Source organism: Temnothorax americanus, unplaced genomic scaffold (assembly GCF_048541705.1).
Source record: "Temnothorax americanus isolate GAGA-0224 unplaced genomic scaffold, ASM4854170v1 Scaffold1, whole genome shotgun sequence".
NCBI lineage: Eukaryota > Metazoa > Arthropoda > Insecta > Hymenoptera > Formicidae > Temnothorax > Temnothorax americanus.
The window spans coordinates 7,234,441-7,256,485 of NW_027509230.1; the positions used below are offsets into that span (position 1 = coordinate 7,234,441).

The window sequence follows — 22,045 nt, forward strand, 5'->3', positions numbered from 1 at the left end:
AGTGCGGTCGCCGTCACTGCTTTGGCGCTCTCGCGCGCGTTGCGCTGCGTCGGTTCGGTCGCGCGATTCGGAATTGTCGCGACAAGTATAACGGTCGACGGCGTGTGTGCGGTAACGGACATTTTTCACCACGGGGCTCCGTTCAGAAAGGCGCCCCGCTTGTTGGAGATTTCCGTCGACGAGTGCGTCTCGCGCCGCGTGTCGACGTGTCGACCGACGACGCGACGTTAAAAGTTAAAATCGCGGCCGCGCGTCAACGCCGCGCCGTCGACCCTGGTCCACCCCGTGGATTGATTCGCCGCTCGCCGCCCTTTCGCCTGGACAGACGGGAACGGAGCGAGGGAGACAGAGACCGACGACGCTGGGCGCTGGGCACGTCGCGTCGGCTCGGGCTGTCGGCCACAGGGTGTCCGACTCCGAAACGTAAAAGCGCGCAAATCTGAGCGCGAGGCGAGGCCGTCGACGAGTTCAGTGGAGTTCAGGTAAAACGAAACGCCGCGGGCGAACGATCCTCGTGAGACGAGAGAGAAAGAGAGAGAGAGAGAGAGAGATCCCCTGTCAGGGACGATAATCGACGTACGGTACCCCACGTCGGGAATTAACCTTAACGGAACGTGTGTGTTGCTTTAACAAATCGTTCCGCCAGACTCGTAGATCCAATCGCGTTCTCGTGTCAAGGCCGATTTTTTTTTGGCTTTTGCCCGAAGTCATACTGTCAACATTGCCACAGGGGTCCGCGACATTATTCCGTAGAATTCGATTTCTGTATTTCCAAACTAACCTTTCTCTCTCGGATGCGCCTTGGTTATGCCTCGTATATAGGTATAAATCCCGTTTCCTCAATTTAATAAAATTACTTGAGAAGTTTTTATTGCAAAGAGAGAGAAAGTTATAATGCAAGTGTAGGTTTTCTTGTGGCAAATAACCGATCGGTATCCAACAAGTGGTTGAAAACGTTTGAAAACGTTCAGGCGAATCCAACTTGGTTCTGAAAGAGGAAAACAATTTATTCCTTTTTTTTCTCGCATATATGCCAAAAAAATGACAATACCAAGTTATAGGCATTTTTTCATAATTGTTAAAACAGTGTAACTAATCGGAAAGGTTAATATTTATCTGGGGTCTTATCCACATTCAATGTTTTTATATTCTGTAATAAGGATGCTATTATATTGTTTGACGACTAACTTGTGACTAATACCGTGTTTGTACAATGATAACATTTTGCGAGTAACAAGTATCCTTTATATCTTTCATAAAAGGAGTAATATCCTATAATCCACCTGTTATGTTAAGTCTTAAATTAGAATATATAAGTTAGTGGAGTATCTAAGTCAATAATTTTCACACGTTAAATGTCGGAGACATTTACATTTAAATTCAGTTTTATTTATTTGGAAGACATTTATTTGTAAATAACCATTTCCTAATTCTGTTTTAGGATAGAGAGATGTATCGAAGGAGGTAACAAATCTGGAAGACAGGATCATGGCAAACAGAAGGGACAAGTCTGCTGGCTTTGTGAGTAGAATTTAATCCTAACTTGTCCATTAAAAAAAAAATTAATAAAATTAAGGAAATAAAGCAAATAAAGTATAATGCGGTGCGCTTAAAACTTTGATGCGGTATCATGAATCAGTACTGTGAATTGAAATTGAACAGGAAAATATAGATTGTCTAACTATAAGAAGAAACTGTCGTTGGAACGTTTAGGATAATTCAGTTTGATTTAGCTTTAGATTTGTGTATACAGCGGTGTCCTGCTCCGAGATTTTACTCGAAACGTCCAAGTCCAAGATTGATTGTGATCCAAAATTGGAAGTAAAACAATGAAGAGACTATTCGGAAATACAATTGCATCTTATTTGCGGTAGTGGTGTTCTCAGACGATTCCAGGATGTGACCCGTATGATTTGATTACTTTATCACTACTTTTAAGTTGAATTGCAATATTAGGATAGCGCGTTCCAAAAATGTGCGTACCTTTCTGCGCTTCTTATCTCCGCGAGCTTCGCAATCGTAACGTCGGTATCAATACTACGCCATTTGCCTACGTGCGACAGTCGCGGTTCCAATACCACCGAGGCACAATCGAGAACGCTGTATTGATTCTCGATTTTTCCCATCGTCGTATTATATCGCGGATATCGGTCCATCGATTGAAGTCATTTATGCGCTGGATCAACGTTGATTTCGTGACGCGATAACGCGTTTGAACACGTAAACCGGAGTGCGTGCGCCGATAGTGTTACAATAATGTATAAATTAGACTCGAAAGAACAGCTTGTAAGGAGTAAAAAAATGTCTGGCATCCAAAGAAGAAACAGTTGGTATCGTAAAGTCGAGGTCGGCGCCAAGGTAGGGACGACGACTTTTTGGATCTCTATATACTTTCGGGGAAACCAGTTTTCGATAAAACGAGAGAAGTTTTTCAACTGTATACATTTTTCTTTTTACTTAAAAGAGCCGGGTAACATAGAAACGTTATAGATATTTTTGAATTCGAAAATACGAGATGAGTCACACATTGTCGTGACGTGTCGCAATGATAAAACGTCGTGATATAGCTATAAAATACGCGCTTTCATTATTTATTAATAATAGACGAAAGTTATTATTGAAGGAGAAAGAGAGAAAAAATAGGAAATAGCGCGCGAGAAACTTTTCACGCAACGTGACAAAACCTGCCAGTATATAGGAATTCCGTAGCGATACCCGCCATATACGTGGGCATACGTCGAGTTTCCTGTCGTGTTATCGTATTTGTCACCATTTTCTATCACCGTAGTGAAAACATTTAAAATACTACCATTTACGTGGAGCCGGCCGTCCTACATTTACGTGTGCCACTCTTTTTATTCTTATATCCAATCTTTAGCTTTTCTTATTCTCGCTCGAAATACTCGCTAATGTTCTGGACGCGCATCATTGTTTCTTTCACGTCGATAAGCACATTCTTGATAATCGTCCGCGATATCAAAACCGCTATCGCGCCAGCAGCGTTTATCAAACTCTGCGCTTCGCGCATGAAACAGAAAATTTTATCTCGCGTTGTCGTTCGGAAAAAGTTGAAGTAAACAGTAAAAATAGATTACGTGCTCGTTACGTACCAGTTTCGTAAATCGCGTGGAATTAATTAGGAGCAACGCGCACGTTAGTGCTAAAGTGATACTCTTTGCGAATTTTTGCTCGTATGAAGTAAGTAGGTTGGGAACCGCTGCTTCGTGGTTTAACGCGATCCCTCGGTAAAGAACGATATACGCTCGACGATACGCGCAACACGCTCGTAAGCGATATCGTCAACCTTAGATGCAGCACAAAATTCGAGCCGCATTAGCTGGCAACTTACATCGAGCACGCATATAAAGACCGTCGTGTAAGTTTGCGATTTTACGCCGCGATTAGGATCGTTAATTTTTATCGTTAACGTCATCCTTGCCCGCAGTCTTCGATAGTATTCTTTTCACGCGCGTTTGGTTTAGCCGCACGTTGAAAGCCTCTGGGTGCAAAAACCGGGTAACTGCACTCTTCGATACGTGGTGGTTACGTAGCGTTTAGTGTTCAGTGAATAGTGACAACGGTTGATGCAACACATGTATAGATAGCTTATATACAGTGCGCAAAGTAAATTGCATTTTTCCACGTCAATTTTGCGCCGCGACTGATCAAGTTCTAGCTCCACACATTCCTGGTACAATTAACGCTTTCTAAATTGAAGCGTGTCGCGTGTACGTTTTTTTTGCATGGCCATTAGTTTTATTCAGCCTCGTGTCTCGTGTCACGACACGCGAAATATTTTACAAGAGAGCGAGGCGGTTGCCAATGCATATTGATTTCTATTTGCAGTCATATTTTTTTTAAATTATAATTTGCGTGCCATGAAAGTCTTGTTCAACGATGAGGATATACCACGTGAAAATAAAACCATCGGGATATCTAATTTTTTTTTACGCGTATATATACGTGTAATCGTAGCTCCGTGCTATCGTACAGAAGCAGGGTACGCTAAACGCTTCAAAATCTGACAGACGCATTTAGCGTTAAGCGTGCGTGGAAAAACAGATGCGGAGGTGCTAAACCGGTATGCGTCTCTCGCGGAGCAGAGACAAAGGCGCACCTTTCAGCCGCGAGGATCATCTTCTCGGCGCGTAGGTCGAAGGAGAAGAAAAGAGAGAGAGAGAGAGAGAGAGAGAGAGAGAGAGAGAGAGAGAGAGAGAGAGAGAGAGAGAGAGAGAGAGAGAGAAAAAGGAAGAATCGTGCTCGACCTCCGTGTGCATGCTGCATACCCGTCGGAATTTCGCCTGACACCGTTTCGGTCTCTCTCGTTCTCGCGCGCCGGCCGCGGCGGCAGAAGGTCGCTCGGATTGCTGGCGTCATCGCCCGATCGCTTCGCGCGCGAGTGTGAGATCATCCGCGGCCGCTCGTTTCTTTTCTTCCGGCGTTAATTGAGAACGAATTGAACCCGCCGATTGACGCGTCAAACGTATTAATTCGTTAAGTGGCTTTGTCGAGAAGATTTTTCTTAATCGCGACTTAAGCGCGGTCATCAACGGCGATGCCGATCGAACAGGTGGCCGTTTACGCTCGCGTATGTAGAGCGTTACGTAACGCGACGCCGCGCCGCGCCAAAATGCAACGGCAGCGGCATTTTGAGCATATCGAACAAATTTGCGGAACTTATGCGAAGTTCTTCTCCTTTTTTTTTTTTTTTTTTTCATTTCTTAATTTTGTCAAGATTCGTGTCGCTTCAATATGTAAGTCGATCATTTATAGCACACTTGTCTTTCTCTCACGACAATTACATCGTAAATGCGTATATATTTGTTCCGCGTGTATAAATTAAATGTTATGATACGTCCCTATATAACATGATGTAAACAACGTGACGCGAAGCCGGATCTCTAATTACGTGAGAGTAACATGGTTAAGCGATCTTGTTGACTGGATCTCTCTCGCTGTCCGGAGCATATGTTTCTCGTCGTGTAAACATGCGGGACACCGCGGACGACGGACAGTCCTTAGGACGTCAAGGATCACAGGACGAAAAAGGCAGCTTTTTTTTTTATCGAGTACGAACGCCCATCTACGGAATATGCGTGTATGCGACGGCATCTGAGGACATCTCATGTCGAATTCGTGTCAAGTTTACACCGAGCGCGATCGCGGTCCACAAGGGAAATCGAGAAAACATATGTATTTCGATCGACACGTCGAGAGGCAGAAGCCCCCAGCCATATGTCAATGTCGATGATAATCGCTGAACGTAAATCCTTGAAGTACTTAACGCGTCAATTATCACATACATTAGCCAGCTGATACAGATAAATGCATGAAATTTCTCTAAATTGTCCGAAATCGTAACAAACACGAAGCGTTAGATCTGCAGTTGAGAAGCCAATAATTTGGTACTGTTATAACTTTTACAAGATATATATATATATATATATATATATATAGTTTGATGTAATTTTAATTAACTTATACATATATTATTCAGATTATTACAATTAAAACATGTTGCGAAATACACACGCACAATTGTTACATTGTACTCGTAGTATTTGTACAGAGCAGAATATTATTTATTTAACGCTGCTCGTACCTTGTTATCAGAGATAAAGTATTTCTCCGATATTGGCAAAGATATTAATGACACTTAATTACTGCTACGGTAAAGCAAAGTATCATCAAAATTATCTTTTAAAGGCGTAAATCGCACACAACAGCCGTGCTGTTTGGACAACACGTCATGTGCCTCTTTTTATCGAATCTGTCGGAACCTTGTCTATTCGGAGCCGTATGACGTAGTCGGTCGGGCACATTCCGCGATACGCAAGGATCCGCATGATTCACGACGGCGATCTATCCTTTTGGTCGGGGTCAACCACATGATTGGCGTGAAAGGAGACGGGAAGTGTGGGCAGACGCTATTGAATAATCTGAAAGCAGAATCCAATGCGTGGAGAGGAGAAGAAGATAATACAATCGGAAGATAATAATCTTCTCGAGTTTCATATTATATGTATATATATATTTTTTTTGAACGTTGAACGATCTCGAAGCGGGATAATTTTGGAGTAAATGAAGTTGCAAAGGTCGAGGCAAAACACATCCCGCCTCGCGGGCGAAAATATTGTGACAAGACGATCACGCGAGCTCATTTTCTTCGAGTATCGAATTCGCTGTCGAAACAAAGAAAGTTGAAAACACAGTGATATTAAGGGTCGGGGGATATCTTCCTATTGGAAGCATGACGCCAGCTGCGCGAGAATAAACCTACCGCGTACTGGAATTATAACCGTCGGTAGCGAGAAAATAAAGGAGAAAGTTTCTTGCGAGTTATGTCCAAAGAGGTGATCTCTCTCTTCCGTCGAATAGAACTGTCGCGCTGTTCGATGCGGCGAACTCCTCATCATTATCCTGTCGCGAAAATTTGAATTGAAGAGAAACCGAACTGTAGGAAATCAAGATCCTCTCGACGAGTTACGTCAATTGTAATAATGCTGAAGTTGCCCGTATATAAAAAATTACAGCCTTGATTAAGGTATTAATAGAACAACACGGGGGATATCGTTTACGTGCATCGTGGTATTAATGACAGGGATTGCACGCGAGCAGGATAGACGAGATTATTACGATGCTAATCCTAATCCCCTTCGGCACGCGCAATTTACACACGCGACCTGCCGTCGTTGGCCGACATCGGCGAATCGGTATCGGTCCGAGCGCTGCGCGCGGAAAAGAGGGCCCTCGAAACTGGCACACACCTCTCATATACGAATCTCTCGGACCTGTTCGCTGATAAGCGGTCAGCGTGGAGAAGACACGGTTCCGCGATATACGGGCGCGTACCGTAAGTGTACGCGCCGGGACGTCCGACGCGATCTCCTCTCCATCTCCTCTCCTTTTGGTTTCTTTAATTCCACGACGGTGCCGTTATGTTAATCTTATGTTACGGCCTAACTGTACCGAGGCTGTATAACGCGCGCGCGCGCCTGGTGGGCGCACCTTCACGCGGACGAGCGAGGCGGAATAACGCCGGGATAACGGTCATCGATCAGCTATTAATGAAATCATGATAGCGACTCGCCGAATTTCGGCACACGACGAATTGCTTGGGCTCTGCCTTTATCTTCTTTTTTTTCTTATTTTCTTTGGATTCTTCTCTTTGAACCCTTTATTGCTCGACCACACAATCGCGGTTGGGCGCCGAAGATTCGGGGTTTTATATTTTTTTATCCATATGGTTTTTTTTTACCCAATTTAATATTGATTTTTTTTTTAATGTAAAGCATATTTAATTGTTTTCGAGTAACAACTAATTACAAAGTTAGTAATGCTTATTTCAAATTAAGTTTTAGGAGAGCAATTAATTTAAGTATAAACTTTATCTTTAATTTTTGTTTGTTCTTATTACAAGGACATTTATTGCTAAATGTTGAACAATTGTAAAAAAAATGAGTTGTCAAATATTTTGTAAGAAAAATTGACTGCAGCTTGACTCAGGAATCGGTAGGCGAAGGAAAATTTGTGAAACTTGGGACATTCTTCAGGTTGTATGCGGAAATACACAATGTAGAATGCGTCACGAGCGTGAAGGCACGAGCCGTGACGGTAATCTTTTGCGAAGGATCAAAGAAGTTTGTCGTCTGGATTAGCCAGCGAACTTTCTACAATTGCGGTAATTCCGCCTCACGAATCGTTTCGTCGTGTTGGATTTAATCTGGAATGTGTCACTATGAGCGATTCCTTGTATCAAAGATAATCCTTCTTTTTTACGCGGTGATTGTGCGAAAAATCTATGATAAGAAATTGCTTGATTTTTACTTCAAGTTAAATAAAATGCAAGATTTTATTCGTACGCCTAATTCATAGAGATCATTAGAGGATAATGACAACTGATATTAATTATAAATGAAACGAATTTTGGTAATAGCCGTATGTTGCGAGGTTTATACTTCGGGAAAAATTAGATTGGAGTTTCATGTAATTACACGCGGCAGCAACATATTAATTACATTAATTAATGAAGAAAGTGAGAGGGTTGCGTGTGTGCCACATTCCGCGCACAGTCTTTAATACGAGGAAATACACTACGTGGTCAGTTTGCTTTATCACTTTTCGTGAGTTGCGCCATTATCGTGCCGAACATCAGGTAATCATTTAATAAATGATCTCGTCCGAACGCTAACTCACGGTTTAAGATCGGAGCGATGGGGGAAGGGATGGGTACATTCGAGCGTCGTGGACCGGCGATAATCGTCGCAGTCAGTTTGTTGCCGTTCCTCTCTAAGTGCAGTTCTCTCGTCGAGGAAGAAGTCTCCCTCTTTCCCCGCTCATTATTCGAATTCCCCGATAATCTGCGGGTGTGTGCGGTAGTGCGTTACGTGGGAAAGACATTATCGTGCGAGAATTCCTCAGATAAATAAGCTATTGTTGTTGGTGAACACGATATTAAGCTTGAAATTGATCGAATAATCGCAAACGCGAGTTCCTCTGTCGTCGCGATAGGATTCGCGTCTTTAATATTTCTCCGCGGGTATCTTTGTTTGTCCGTACATATTCGTGGAGCTTAATAATAGGTTACTGGCGATTATATTTGGATAATGTGTACTATATTTTTTTATATATTGTTAACGTGACGTGCTCGGTCTGATTTTTTTTTTTAATAAAACGAGGAGGTATTCCTCGAACCCTCCTGGACTCTCCTCTCGAAGTTCATCAATCTAACATTAGAGATAGTTACGACGTTCATCTGGCACGACAATCATTTATCGAGAGGCCACTCTGCCCACGTTAATTTTCCCCGCTGAAAACGACGTATACAGTTACGTGTGTACGATCAGTGTACACGCGTGGATATACACGTTCATTTTCCCCGTACGTCGCTGTTCGAAACGCGCGTGTTCGATCGTTCTGTTTCACTGCGAGCGGCTGAATTATTCCGCTGGTTCGTGAATGCGGATGCATGGATATACACAGTGCTACACGGTCGTAGGCGCCTGTGCGGAAACGTCAGCCGGTGTTTCCGCCGAGAGGGACTAGCGCGACAGCGTTTCGAGGCTGGCTGCTGGGTGCGCGAAAGCCGACGATAGCTCATCTCATCCCAGGCTGGAAGAGTCGTTTCTTTTTTCATCCCGTCGTCCTCGAGGCGTCGTAAAAAAAAGTTGCGAAAAACGCGTGATTAAGTGTCGCGCGTGCTTGCGTGGGTTCGCCTAAAAATAAAGGTGCGTCCGTCACGACGCGTCCGAATCCGCTTGGACTCGCGAACCTTACGCGCGTGTCCGATGTGAGTCACTCGTCGAAGAATTAATCGTCCTCGAAGTGTCATCGCGAGCACGTCGCAATGATCACGGACTGGGTAAGCTCTCGTATACTGACTGATCAAATCGGAAAATATTGGTAGTTCTCACAGCTTGTATTTACTTTGTTAAATTCGTAGTGTCAAATTATACTCGTTTTGAGTCATTTTTAATCATTTCTGTAAGTCGCCATTGCTCCTATTTCCTATTCATATATGTCGTTAATTTAACTAAAACAATATTAATTTAAGACTAGACCAATGGCGTTAAAATAATACTTGTTAAAATAATAAATTTTGACACACATGGTAATTAAAAAACAACAAAATGTTATTTAATTCAAGGTATTCAATATTTGACAGTGTAGCTCTCGCATAAAAAAAGAGGTAGCTTTCGTATTGACATTAACATCGGAAAATATTGGCAGTTCTCGCAGCTTGTATGCACACTGTTAAATTTGTAGTGTTAAATTATACTTAATAATTTGAGTCATTTTTAACCATTCCTATATATAAGTCGCCACTGCTTGTACTCGATATGTTGTTAATTTAACTAAAACAATGTTAATTTAATTATAGCAATGGAGTTCAAAAATAATACTGTTTCGCGTTAAAGTAATAAATTTCGACACATGGTAGTTAAAAATAACAAAATGTTGTTTAACTCAAGATATTTAAATTTTATTCTTTAATATTTAATAATATAGCTCTTGCAAAAATTAAGAGTTTAAATTATTTTAAATTAAGATTTTAAACGCGGTCTACGTTCGTTTGCCTCTATTTACCGAATGAGCTCGAGACTTGAATCTTGGACATGTTTGATGACCGCGTTGGAGGGAAAGAAAATAATGAAAATTAATAAGGGGAATCTTGACACATTAATGTCTGTTATCATCACTCGCTTGGCGTTTTAAGTTTTTGTGCAATAGTCATGACTATATATTAGTTGTGCAATTAATTGCGTGAAGACGCTCTGTCATCCTCGACATTACGTGCTATTTTCCACTGTCTAAATGAAAATTACAACTTTTAGATTTGCGCGGGATCGACGTCATCATTCGTATTGTAATCGCGTTACTGCTGCAGGTCTCGTCAATGATAAAATATTTTACGGAATTTTTGCAACATTGTTTGCCGAAATTCCACGTTGACGCGCTACTCATTAATTTAATGATAAATTTCTTTTTTCTCGTATGCGACATTAGCGAGGAACGTTAACGTTTACCGTAATCACTTAATGATCTCCGCGTATACGTGGTCGTCGTTATTACCCAACGTTCGGACAGCCGAAGAATCTATAATGATAGTAATTAATTTCTCACGCGTGTGCTACTTCTTCGTGTCACGTCCTGCCTGCTTATTACGATTCGTGGCCTCCGGTCACACCGATCGGGTCTCGATTTCGGGGCGGAATTAGCCTTCGGAGTTCAACCGCGGTGAAGAGGAGACGACCAGACGACGACGTGCGGCAAATCTTTCGGTTCGGTCGCTTCTTCCGCAACGCCGTCGCACGTATCAAATGCGCCGCGTATCGCGTAAACGCGTGTCCAGTTATCTCGCGGTAAGCGGACGGGATAATTGCTTCCAGCTCCGGAGCGCGCTCCAGCGCGAGATTTCGCGTCATCTCGAAAAAATTCGACGTGCTTCCGAGCACGTATATAGCTTATGAGCCATGAGCGAGCATGAGTCGCCGCTTGAACGGTTATATCATCGTAAAACGCAAACTCGTTTCCGTTAACCGCGCGAAGGAAAATATTTACCGTCGGACTCGGGTATCGGAATGCAGTTTTATCAGAAACGATCGCGCGGCCCGCGATCGAATTTGCGCTCGATTCGAGGCCGCGGACTACTCGGATTCGTGCAGTGTCAACGTCGGCTTTTACGGTTCGTCGCTCTCTCGTTGAGGCTTTGAAACCCCGAGCTCCCGTGGATCTTCTAGTCTCAAGGCTCTCGTGTATTCCGCATACGATATTTGTTCCCACAGATAAAAATTCTTAGATCTTCAATGAGCGCTCGCCGAAGTTTCTACGTTCCATAAACCTTGTTTTACATCGAAGTTTTCATTTTATTATTATGCAGACGCGTTTGCTATTGTGTGAAGAAATCCGAACACTGCACACGCGGTGCTCTAGAAAATCAGTATAATGATAGTGAAAGCGATATTCTTTCTCGAAGACAGCTTTTCCTTTCGCGTGAAATTAAAACCAACGGTCTGATTACGGTGCTATTTGTAAGGAATTGATTTCTGATAAATGATAAACTGAAATGCGTGTTAAAATGATTGTTGCAGTTGGACACATTTTTCGGCCGGCCGAAGAAGCCCGGGATACGTGGACAGCGCGGCTACTCGGGCAGCAACACCATGCCCAGGCCGCACTCCGGCGACGATATCAACGAGATCGAGCAACAGCGTTGCATCATCGAGAGGATGGACGAGGAGACGGTGAACGATAGATTCGAGGAAATGCTGGTGCGTACACGCCGCCCACGTGTGTTTCATATATTCCGATAATTTATAGACATATTTTTTCTCGGTAGCGTTGAGATATGCAGTCAATTCTTCATTTCTTCGCTATATGCATTTTGTGTCGATAGGACGCATGAGCAGGATGTTCAACAATTATTAAATAATATGAAGCAATTATGTATGTATCTTGAAAGAGTAGAAGATTATCGTTAATTTTCTGTTCAGGCCAATATGAATTTGACGGAGGAGAAGAAGGAGCCGTTGCGCCAGCAATCGGAGTCGAAGAAGAAGGAGATGCTGGTGTTGCACTATAAGGGTAGCATTCAGGACAACCGATCAAAATTCGACAAACCGGCGGACTACATACAGTACCTGGCGCAGCCCGATTTGAGCGTCAACAAGATCTACAGCTGCATCGAGTCCCTCAGGATCGCGCTCACTAATAATCCGCTTAGCTGGGTACAAGAGTTCGGCACCAAGGGTCTCAAGCAGGTTCTGGCGACTCTCAACGAATGTTACCGAAAGTAAGTGAATTCTATATAAAGTGCTCGAATAAAGTGTTCCAACGTAACGTTTAGGTCGTCCCTTGAATATACAATTTATTCTAACATTGATATTATTCTATTACAGTGCCTTCATATATTACGATAGGTAATTCATGTAAGAGTACTATTCGCTTGAATGTCATTTTGCGATATTTATTATGTTGAATATTTCTTAATCGCTTACATTATATATGAATGAAATTTTGTTATGTAACAATATAAATCGTTTAATTTTATAAGATTTCTATATACTGCAAAAGAGTTTAATTTGAGAATAACTTTATTTATGCTGCTCAGTAAGACATTCTTAATTTTTATTTCATTATTACTTTGGTTTTGCATGATGCTTATGGCATAATTTATTGCGAGACCCATACTGCTTATGACAGAATTTATTACGAGATCCAAGTTATTCTTTATTAATGAAAAATTTGTTTTCTTTTAGTGACAACCGTTACGAGCGGATACAATACGAATGTATTCGCTGTTTAAAGGCTATCATGAACAATACTGTTGGTATAAAGGAGATGCTGGCGCATCACGAGGCTCTTACTATCGTGGCCAGATCATTGGAGCCGACGAAACCGTCCGTAATGTCCGAAGCTGTAAAGTTACTCGGCGCGGTATGCCTCATATCCAGCGATAGTCACAAAAAGGTTTTGGACGCGGTTACTATGAACGGCGAGTTCAAAGGTCGTGAAAGATTTCTGCCAATCGTACAGGGTTTGATGAACAAGAAGAATGAAAATTTAAGGGTACGTTTTGCTTATATTCCATTATCTATTTTTTATTAGAAACTCACGCGATTTCAATCATTGTATAAATAATATTTTTCTTTCTACAAAACGGATAAATTCAAGTGAAAAACGTAATTTTGTCTTACTTCAGGAATACTATTTTTTTTCTATATGCACAGTTGAAATGCAATAATCATTTTATTACATTGTCAAACAATATTTGTATACATGATCAACTCAAGTAAAAAAACTAAATTTGTAATGATTTAACGACGAATTATCGCAATATGTATATGTAAAAATCTTTGACGAGTCACTACATGGCTTTTTATAACAAAAAGTCTAAATAATTAATTTGATATGAAAATATCTCTTTTATTTTTATGCTGCAGGTAGTATGTCTTCAACTCATAAACTCGATAATATCATCCGCGGAAGACCTCGATTTTCGTTTACATCTGAGGAACGAGGTAATGCGAGTAGGTCTAGCCGATATTCTCGAGATGTTAGAGAAAGATGAGTCGGAAGATTTGGCAACGCATTTGAAGATCTTCAATGATCACAAAGAGGAGGATTATGAGGAATTTGTACAGAGATTTGACAACGTACGCTTAGAATTAGACGACGTTAATGATTGCTTCGAAGTAGTCAAAAACATGGTAATGGATACTTCCGCCGAGCCGTACTTTCTATCTATACTTCAACATCTTTTATTTATTCGAGATGATGCTCTAGTTCGGTAAGTATATACACGATTACCATTTACTTTTACTAAAGCGATTTTGTCAATGAATATAATTATAATATTCGTTTATATCCCTAATGACTAACTTCTTCTTTATTCATTTTTTGTTTTCTTTTATTATTTGTTTTTTAGACCGGCGTATTATAAATTGACCGAGGAGTGTATATCGCAAATTGTGTTGCATCGTTCAGGCTGTGATCCGGATTTCAGCGCGACAAAGCGCTTCCAGATTGACGTACAACCGTTAATCGATACCCTAGTCGAAAAGTCACGGGCTGAGGAAGAACGCCGATTGGTGGAGGTGACGCAAAAGTTAGAGGAAGCTATAGCTAGTAGACAAGAAGCCGAAGCGAAGCTTCAGCATGCAGAAAACAAGATTAAAGAACTGGAGCAAGGAACGGGGAAGCCTGGTGGTCCCGTAAGTATACATATCTACACCGATTAAATCTTTTCTTTTAAGACATGTGCACTTTCATAAATTGAACAATCTTAAAAATAATGTTTTATTGTATGATTAGAGATCTGTATGTCCGCCTCCACCACCTATGCCCGGAATGGGCGGCGGACCACCGCCGCCGCCACCTCCTCCTTTTCCTGGCGGTGGTGGTCCACCTCCACCACCGATGCCTGGAATGACATGTCCACCTCCGCCGCCTATGCCTGGCTCAAAAGGACCTCCGCCTCCACCTATGCCTGGTATGGGAGGGGGACCTCCACCACCACCTATGCCGGGAATGGGCCCACCACCGCCACCGATGATGGGGGGATTCTCTCCACCACCCCCAGCGATACAAGTTTTGCCTCATGGGTTAAAACCGAAAAAGAAGTGGGAAGTAGACGTTCCACTCAAAAGAGCGAATTGGAAAGCGGTATGCGTAATCTATTTTGGTCAAATTGTTATTGAAAGAAAATATAATATTGATTTAGATATTCACTATTTTTCAAGATAACATATTTTTTTACTATGTAAAGTTAACGATGTTTCAGATTTTGCCTCACAAATTGACACAAAAGTGTTTCTGGACAAAAGTACAAGAAGATAGATTAGCTAGTCCGGAAATATTGGATGGTCTTGCGCAAAAGTTTGCATCGAAACCGAGCGGGAAAAGAATGGATGATGTAGTTGATAAGTAAATTCAGTTTCAATAATTACATTTTTATATCATGTATATATAGGATATATAGGATATAAATCAATTTTTCGCACACGTAGGTCAGCCCCAACGAAAAAAGTAAAGGATCTTAAAGTTTTGGACAGTAAGGCAGCTCAAAATATATCGATACTTCTCGGTGGGACGCTAAAGCACATGCCTTATGTAGAAGTGAAAAGATGTTTATTTAGATGCGAAGGACCAGTTATTTCTGATAATATATTACAAGGGTTAATTCAGTATTTACCACCGCCGGACCAATTGTCGAAGTTACAGATGTACAAAGATCAATACGATGACTTGACTGAAGCGGAACAGTTTTGTGTTACGGTAATCTTGATTTTTTCTACAATTTCTACATTTTTATTTCATTCTGAATATGAAATTTACAAACATTAATGTCATAGATATCTACGATAAAAAGGTTATTACCCAGATTGAGATCATTAAGCTTTATGCTGCGATACGAGGAGTTGGTACAAGATATAAAACCTGATATAGTAGCGGCTACAGCGGCATGCGAAGAAGTGAAGAGTAGCAAAAAGTTCGCACGGATTCTCGAATTAATATTGTTACTCGGAAACTATATGAATTCCGGTTCGAAAAATGGTCAAGCGTTCGGATTCGAGATTAGTTTTCTTACAAAGGTTTGTTCTGTAATATATGTAGCGCGAATTGCTTATTTTCTTCATGCCGTTTCACGATATGTTTGTTTCTTTTTAGCTGACCAGTACTAAAGACATCGATAACAAACAGACTCTTATGCATTACTTGGTGGATACGATAGAGAGAAAGTTTCCGGAATGTCTCAGCTTCGTTGAGGAACTAGCACACGTAGATCGCGCCAGTCGAGTGTCTTTAGAGAACGTTCAGAGAACGTTACGTCAAATGGAGACCAATATCCGTAATCTCGAACAGGATCTCACGAATGCCAAAGTTCCGCAATGCGATGAGGACCTGTTTGCAGATGTCATGAGAGTATCCTTTACTAATTCTTTCTTAATAACGATTGGTAACATCGCCTGGATCCCATATTGATCAGACAAAGGTATTTCCTTGACGAAGCCACTTTACAGCCATTCGCCAAGAAAGCCAGGGAATCTTACGAAGTTCTACAGAATATGTTCAAAAATATGGACACTTTGTACACGGACATTTCAGAATTCTTCTCCTTCGACAAACAGAAGTACACCATAGAGGAATTCTTCGGCGATATCAAGACGTTCAAAGACGATTTCTTGGTAAATACGCGCTAATTCGGACTATGTTACGCCGCAATCTATCCACTCGCTATCTAACGCGATTATATATTCTCACCGTAGCAATCGCAGAGGGAGATAATAAAGCTGAAGGAGGGCGAGGAGAAACAGAGACGGGCAAGAGAAGCACGCGAGAAAGCAGAAGTAGAAAAGGCGGCGCGAGCCGCGCGTAAACGCGCATTGGTCGATATGAATGCACACGAGACGCAGGAAGGTGTCATGGATAGTCTGATGGAAGCGCTGCAGACTGGATCGGCCTTCAGTCGACCAGACCAACGACGCAAACGACAGACGCGCGTAGCTGGTGGTAAGTTGTATAGGACGTACATCGAGAGGCAAATGGTGAAGAAGGACCAAGCAGCTCAAGCATATATATTTAGTAATACTTTAGATAAATCTGCTAAGCTAATAAACAAATATGAAAATTTAACTCCAACTGAAATTGTGCGACGCGATATGCTTCCGAGCAGGATTATGGCTGGAATACGCGCGGCGGACGATTCATCGAACTTCCTTACGCCAGAAGAAAATCAAGAAATGTACAAGCGAATACTGATAGACGAGGCCAAAAAGACACCTAGGCAGACGAGGCATTCGTCCAGAGTCACGTTCTTTCAAAAAAAGAAATTGTGCAGCCGTTGTAATCGCGCGTATTACACGGCAATGCCGGTGTTCGAAGAGACACCAAAAAGAGATATTTTGCTAAAAACATTCAGGAACTTGGAGTCCAGATGCGTTAATGCTGAATCGGACTTGAGTCCGCTAGTTGATGGAAACGTTTCTATTAATCGAGCCTGTATACTCAGTCCCGTTAAGCAAAGGCGCGTTGTAGTCAGCAAGATACGTAAGAGAAACAGCATTGTGCGCCGCACCATATCGAATCGCAAACGTATACGTGCAAGCAACACAGTCACAAAGCGCCGTAGGCTGCACACTTACTTGCAAAGTCCATCCAGTATGAGTATCACTATGCCACCGATCGTGAACACGCCTGGCGCGAATTCTGTAGATGAAAAGATGTCAAAATCGATCGATGATCTTCGTACTAAGACACTCAGACCGCCGTTCGCTCCGATGAGACTCTTAAGATCGAAAAATTTCGAAAATCTGACACGACATGACGAGAATCATAATATACGGGATTTGAGAAACTCAAGATTTTTTAACTCAAGTATATCTACTCAGTTTCCGAGTAGCGGTTCGATAACTAAAGCGCAGTCGCCGCTAGTGACAGAGATAAGTGGAGTTATGTTATTATCGGAAAATAGTCCGTTGCATTTAATAAACGTCTTACCGTCAAATTCTGTTCGTGCTGCTGGAAAAGGTTTAAATGTGTCCGGGGAAACCTCTGGACTACTTGCAAACACATACAAGCAATTCGCTCCGGAAAATAATTCAGATGTAAATAATAATCATAATACATCGAGAAAATCAAAGGATAAGTCATGGAAAAAGAAATGGAAGTTTTGGCAAATGCCGATAAATACTATTTAATAGAATTATATGCTGCTTTGGTATTCACACAAGACTGATGCTGAAAATGGAAAGACTGACGAGAAAAAAAATCTTGTTGACTCTATTGTTATGGAGGAACTTGCTCTAAAAAGTGTTAAAATGCATATTCTAGAAGTCATCTGATTTTTTTGATTAAAATAAGCGACGTTCTCATTTTAATATTTTTTAAATATAATTCTGCGCGATATTATATATTTAAGCATACAATGTAAGAATTATTTTGCACTAGTCACGTTAATTAGTGATTTTTTTATACTTTTTTATTTATTTTGAGACTAGCAAGTTGATTCAAGTATAGTTTCGATGCGATGTACACAATACATAAAATTTCTGCTTACCTATGGATTTGTAATTACATTTTACGTGCCGTACGAACTATTCAAGACTGATAATTATGACATTTGTGATACTATAAAGGATCTGAAAATTTGCAATATTCCATAGAGCATATAAATATTTTTACATAGGATTTTATTTAATTAATATATCAAATTCTTTATATATAAGCAAACGAGAAATGAATATTTGTAATGAAAATATTTAGTCTTGAGTTTTAAGTACGTATTTGACGCACGCAAATATATTCTATTGATTACTGCAGAAATAGTAAGATAAAATCAAAATGCTCTTCTGTCACGTCGTTCCGATCATTTAAGTATGTATTTAGACTACAAAGTTCAATGAGATGTAGGTGAATATGTAAACGAAAATTTTACAATTTTTCGTGATACTGATGATTGTAATGTGATATTAAAATTATTTTTTTTATTTTCTTTAATACGTTGCTTTGTAAAAATTTAAATGATTATTATGATTATTTATGTATTTTCGTTTTGGCTTCAAATTTTAAGTGTGACACAAAACAATCGAGTTTTCGATAAAATATGTACCAAAGATTGTTTTGTATAAAAATACACATATATATTTTTTGCAATTAAATGCAGTAACGAGTTCCTTGCTTGTCTTAATCTTGTTTTCCTTGCTACGTTCAATGTTGTAAATTGTGCTATTTTAAGAATATATTCTTGGAGTGTTGGTACATGAATAATGTATAAAATAATGTTCCGTTCCTGTTTCGTGCAGTAATTATCGAGAAAACAAACGTCTAACTTATAAAGCGCAGAACTTCTTTTAAAATACATTCCACTAATATGGTGCAAATTTCTCTCAAACAGTTATCAAGCCTATTGTAACGAGTTCAATCCTGTTTTAATTTTACAGCGGAAAGGAGAGCGCAACTGAATAGGAGTCGATCGCGTACTGGATTAGTTGGAACTGGCTTACTAGGGAGGGAACTTTCGACGTAAGTATTACCATATCAATCGCAAAAGGAATGCCGCGAACGCGAGACACGCTCCAATGGAAACGCCTGATTTCTTACCTGCGTATTACACGCACGCTAGGAATATGTAACATTTGCTCGACGAGTCAACGTTTCCGGATAATGATCGCTGCCAATTTAACGTTGAGTTTTGCTTGGTTTATGAACAATTTGCTCGCTTACCGGAAAATACATAACGACCGTATAGGAACATCTAATTTTAATTTCACTAGTTACATCCATACGCCTCTTATATATGCTTATAATAATTTTTTCACACGTACGAGAGTACGTGAAATAAATAAGTGAGAAATAAATAACGGTCTGCGATAATTTTCAATCGGGTAATAATAATAAAATTAAATAATTTCTTTTTGAAAGTATTAAATACTATAATTGACTTTGCGTACTTCCTGTCTAATTGCTGGTCTTTGTTGACTTTTTAAATACACACACGTATACACCTGTCACCTTATACCCTTAACCCATTGTTGTTGCAGAGAGCTTTTAAGTTCGGCTTAACCTACTGGGAATACATCCTATTTCCGTCCTAAACTCGTTGCTGTGATGATTTTACACGCATCGTATTGGAACAATAGTGAACAGTGAGAGCATCATGCAGTACGGTGAATCAATATTCGGGAGAGGAGGCCGAAGAAGAGCGAAATTCCACGTCGATGATCCTCCGGCCTAGAACGAATTTTTGCGATTTTGAACTGAATAACAGAGTCTTCCTTACGTAGTTAAATATTCGGTTTGTAGGTATTTTGTACTTGTACAAATATATAGTTAACGGATTTGTATAACGGAACGATACTCGCGCTGATACTCGGTAAAATAAGCGCGAGCATTTATTCCGTAGACGATATTGGGAAATTCGTTGCCGGCAAACGCATTTGTAAATAGGTAAGTGCTGGTGACGAATTGGTAACTCGTTGAAACTGCTCGTCGGCGCAGTTCGGCGACATTCTCTCATCGCACTGTAAGCATTTTTACTGCCGTCTCCGTGAAGGCGGTAGACTTCGCATTTATTTATGTACGTAGCTGTAAATATCTTTCATCTCGAGAATCGTAGATGCACGTAGATGCTTGCGATTCGAAATTATTCCGACATTACGAGATATGTATTTGTAAAAATTATATATTTATTTCGGAAGCAAGTAACTTTTCGGTTACAAAGCGATGATGCGCCTTTTTGATATTTTTAGCGAAAATATCTCGTACGCACGTACGTTGTACAATGCGACGAGGAGGTTCGTAATTATCATTTATTTCGACGTTACGAAATGGAGACGGTAATAGTAAATAATTTATCGTGATTATGCCCTCGTTAGTTCGATAAAACGACCGCAAAGCGTGCATAACTTGACGTTTACATCACCCGTTGCTCATTTAATTCACAATAAAAATATTTACAGTAATAGTTCGTACGAAACACTTTGTCGTATAAAGAAAGATTTATACACCAAATTGACGCACAATTTTGCGGCATATTTTTAATAATGGCTTTACCTCGTCATCTTTTTTTTTTTTTAGAAAAAAAAGGCACTTATATTTGCATTTTTTATAACAGAAAGTATTTCACTATGTAATGGAATTAATCTAGGAGCAAAAAGAACTGAATTACTTAAGGGACGCGGCTTATTCGACGCAAGGTTCGCGTTTTTGTGATAATTAACGAGCCCGGTAACAGGCTCACGATATTCGTGTCGATACTTTCAACGGCGGTGAAAGAAACTCAGGGAAAGAAAGAGAGAGGAAGAGAGAAATCTCCGAAAACGGATACATGGCGATGCGAACGCTTCGAATCCAGTTTAACTTTTGGCACTGCCTGATAAAAAATGGCAATAGATAATACTTTTACACATGACATTGCTTTGTTATCGCCTTTATACGAATGAATAAAGATATTATTGTCGGCAGGTCAAAATCGCACGTGAAATTATCAAATGTAAAAATATGTAAATTATACACAGAAAAAAAGGAGTGTCAAATCAAAACTTATGTACTCAAATTAACGCGTTCATTGTTTCGTATATACACAAAAATCTATAATCTTATAAGAAATTTCAACTTTTTTCTTGGTTGAACGATATAAAATGACTTTAGTCAAGCAAGTTTTCTTCATTAAACGCAATATAATTTCATTTCAAGGTTTTTTCACATTGAAACTACAGATATTTTCAAATCACGAATATTCTTTTTTTCTGTGTAAGATCCCAGCAGGAGATTGCCGATACTTTTACGCGAAAGTTGGATTCGCGGTGTTGACGGAAGCCCGGTCATCGGCGACGGATATTCGAGCGTTCTGTTGTCACGCGTGTAAATTACAATCCCGGATGCGTCCGCGACGATGAAATCTCGCCGTTGTGGGATGGACGCGACGTCGTGTCGTTTAGTTAGCCAACAGGTAGCTGAGTGCCGCGCGGTGGGGCGGCTATGCCAGGCACGCTCGAAATGTCTAGCGAAAGGCGACGTAACGAGCCGGTTCTCGGAGCTGCAAAAATCGCGGAAGTATCTCTCCGCGCGGCCGATTTTCGGACGATCTCCGTTTCAGATCGGCTCGTTTCCCGCGCGGACGTCTCTTGTATCATATCGGCGATGAAACGCCGGGCGGTTACGTGGCCACCCAAGCCCACATTTTAAGTACATACATTCTAGCACATGCCTCGATACGTATCGAGCGATTTTCCGCAGGATAGGATAGAGATGGAGAAATCGTCAGCCGTATGTTTCCCCGAGGTGATCGCACGTGCCGGTACATAAAAACTTGAGCGGAAATATATAAATCGCGATTGCCTACCGATCGAATCTCGTAACGAACGAATGATTTGTTAATATTAGTAATATTAATATTGTAAGAATTGGATACGTAAGTTAAGATCCTAAATTAAGGACTAATTGTATCTATACTGTGAATACACGCGGATCTAAATAATATCGGTGCGTCTATTACTATTGCCTGGTGCCTTATTTATTCACCATGAAATATTTATGGACGTAT

At 40.7% G+C, this 22,045-nt stretch overlaps 1 protein-coding gene across 5 annotated transcripts; it reads left to right on the plus strand.

Annotated features, from left to right (window-relative positions):
* Positions 1-18: 18 nt before the first annotated feature.
* On the plus strand, positions 19-21,979 carry Dia (diaphanous related formin 1). 5 transcript variants are annotated; one of them, XM_077399227.1, is made up of 16 exons: positions 2,093-2,358; positions 11,592-11,771; positions 11,994-12,292; positions 12,399-12,419; positions 12,759-13,068; positions 13,443-13,789; positions 13,928-14,213; positions 14,314-14,664; positions 14,783-14,925; positions 15,009-15,276; positions 15,354-15,593; positions 15,670-15,924; positions 16,023-16,187; positions 16,269-16,512; positions 18,942-19,023; positions 19,542-21,979. In XM_077399227.1, exons 1-16 carry the CDS (start codon positions 2,257-2,259, stop codon positions 19,561-19,563), a joined length of 3,315 nt encoding a protein of 1,104 aa, XP_077255353.1. In that variant the 5' UTR covers positions 2,093-2,256; the 3' UTR covers positions 19,564-21,979. The 5 variants fall into 5 exon arrangements, with proteins under 5 accessions (XP_077255332.1, XP_077255325.1, XP_077255353.1 ...); XM_077399206.1 differs by lacking the exons at positions 2,093-2,358; positions 18,942-19,023; positions 19,542-21,979 and adding exons at positions 19-482; positions 1,442-1,521 and having other exon boundaries at positions 16,269-18,935; XM_077399238.1 differs by lacking the exon at positions 12,399-12,419 and having other exon boundaries at positions 2,094-2,358.
* Positions 21,980-22,045: the final 66 nt, after the last annotated feature.

Coding starts and splice junctions, on each gene's coding strand:
- Dia (XM_077399199.1), top strand. CDS start 2,257: ATGTATAAATTAGACTCGAAAGAACAGCTTGTAAGGAGTAAAAAAATG. Junction 14,214..14,313: donor CGGGGAAGCCTGGTGGTCCC/GTAAGTATACAT, acceptor TTGTATGATTAG/AGATCTGTATGTCCGCCTCC. Junction 15,594..15,669: donor AGATTAGTTTTCTTACAAAG/GTTTGTTCTGTA, acceptor GTTTCTTTTTAG/CTGACCAGTACTAAAGACAT.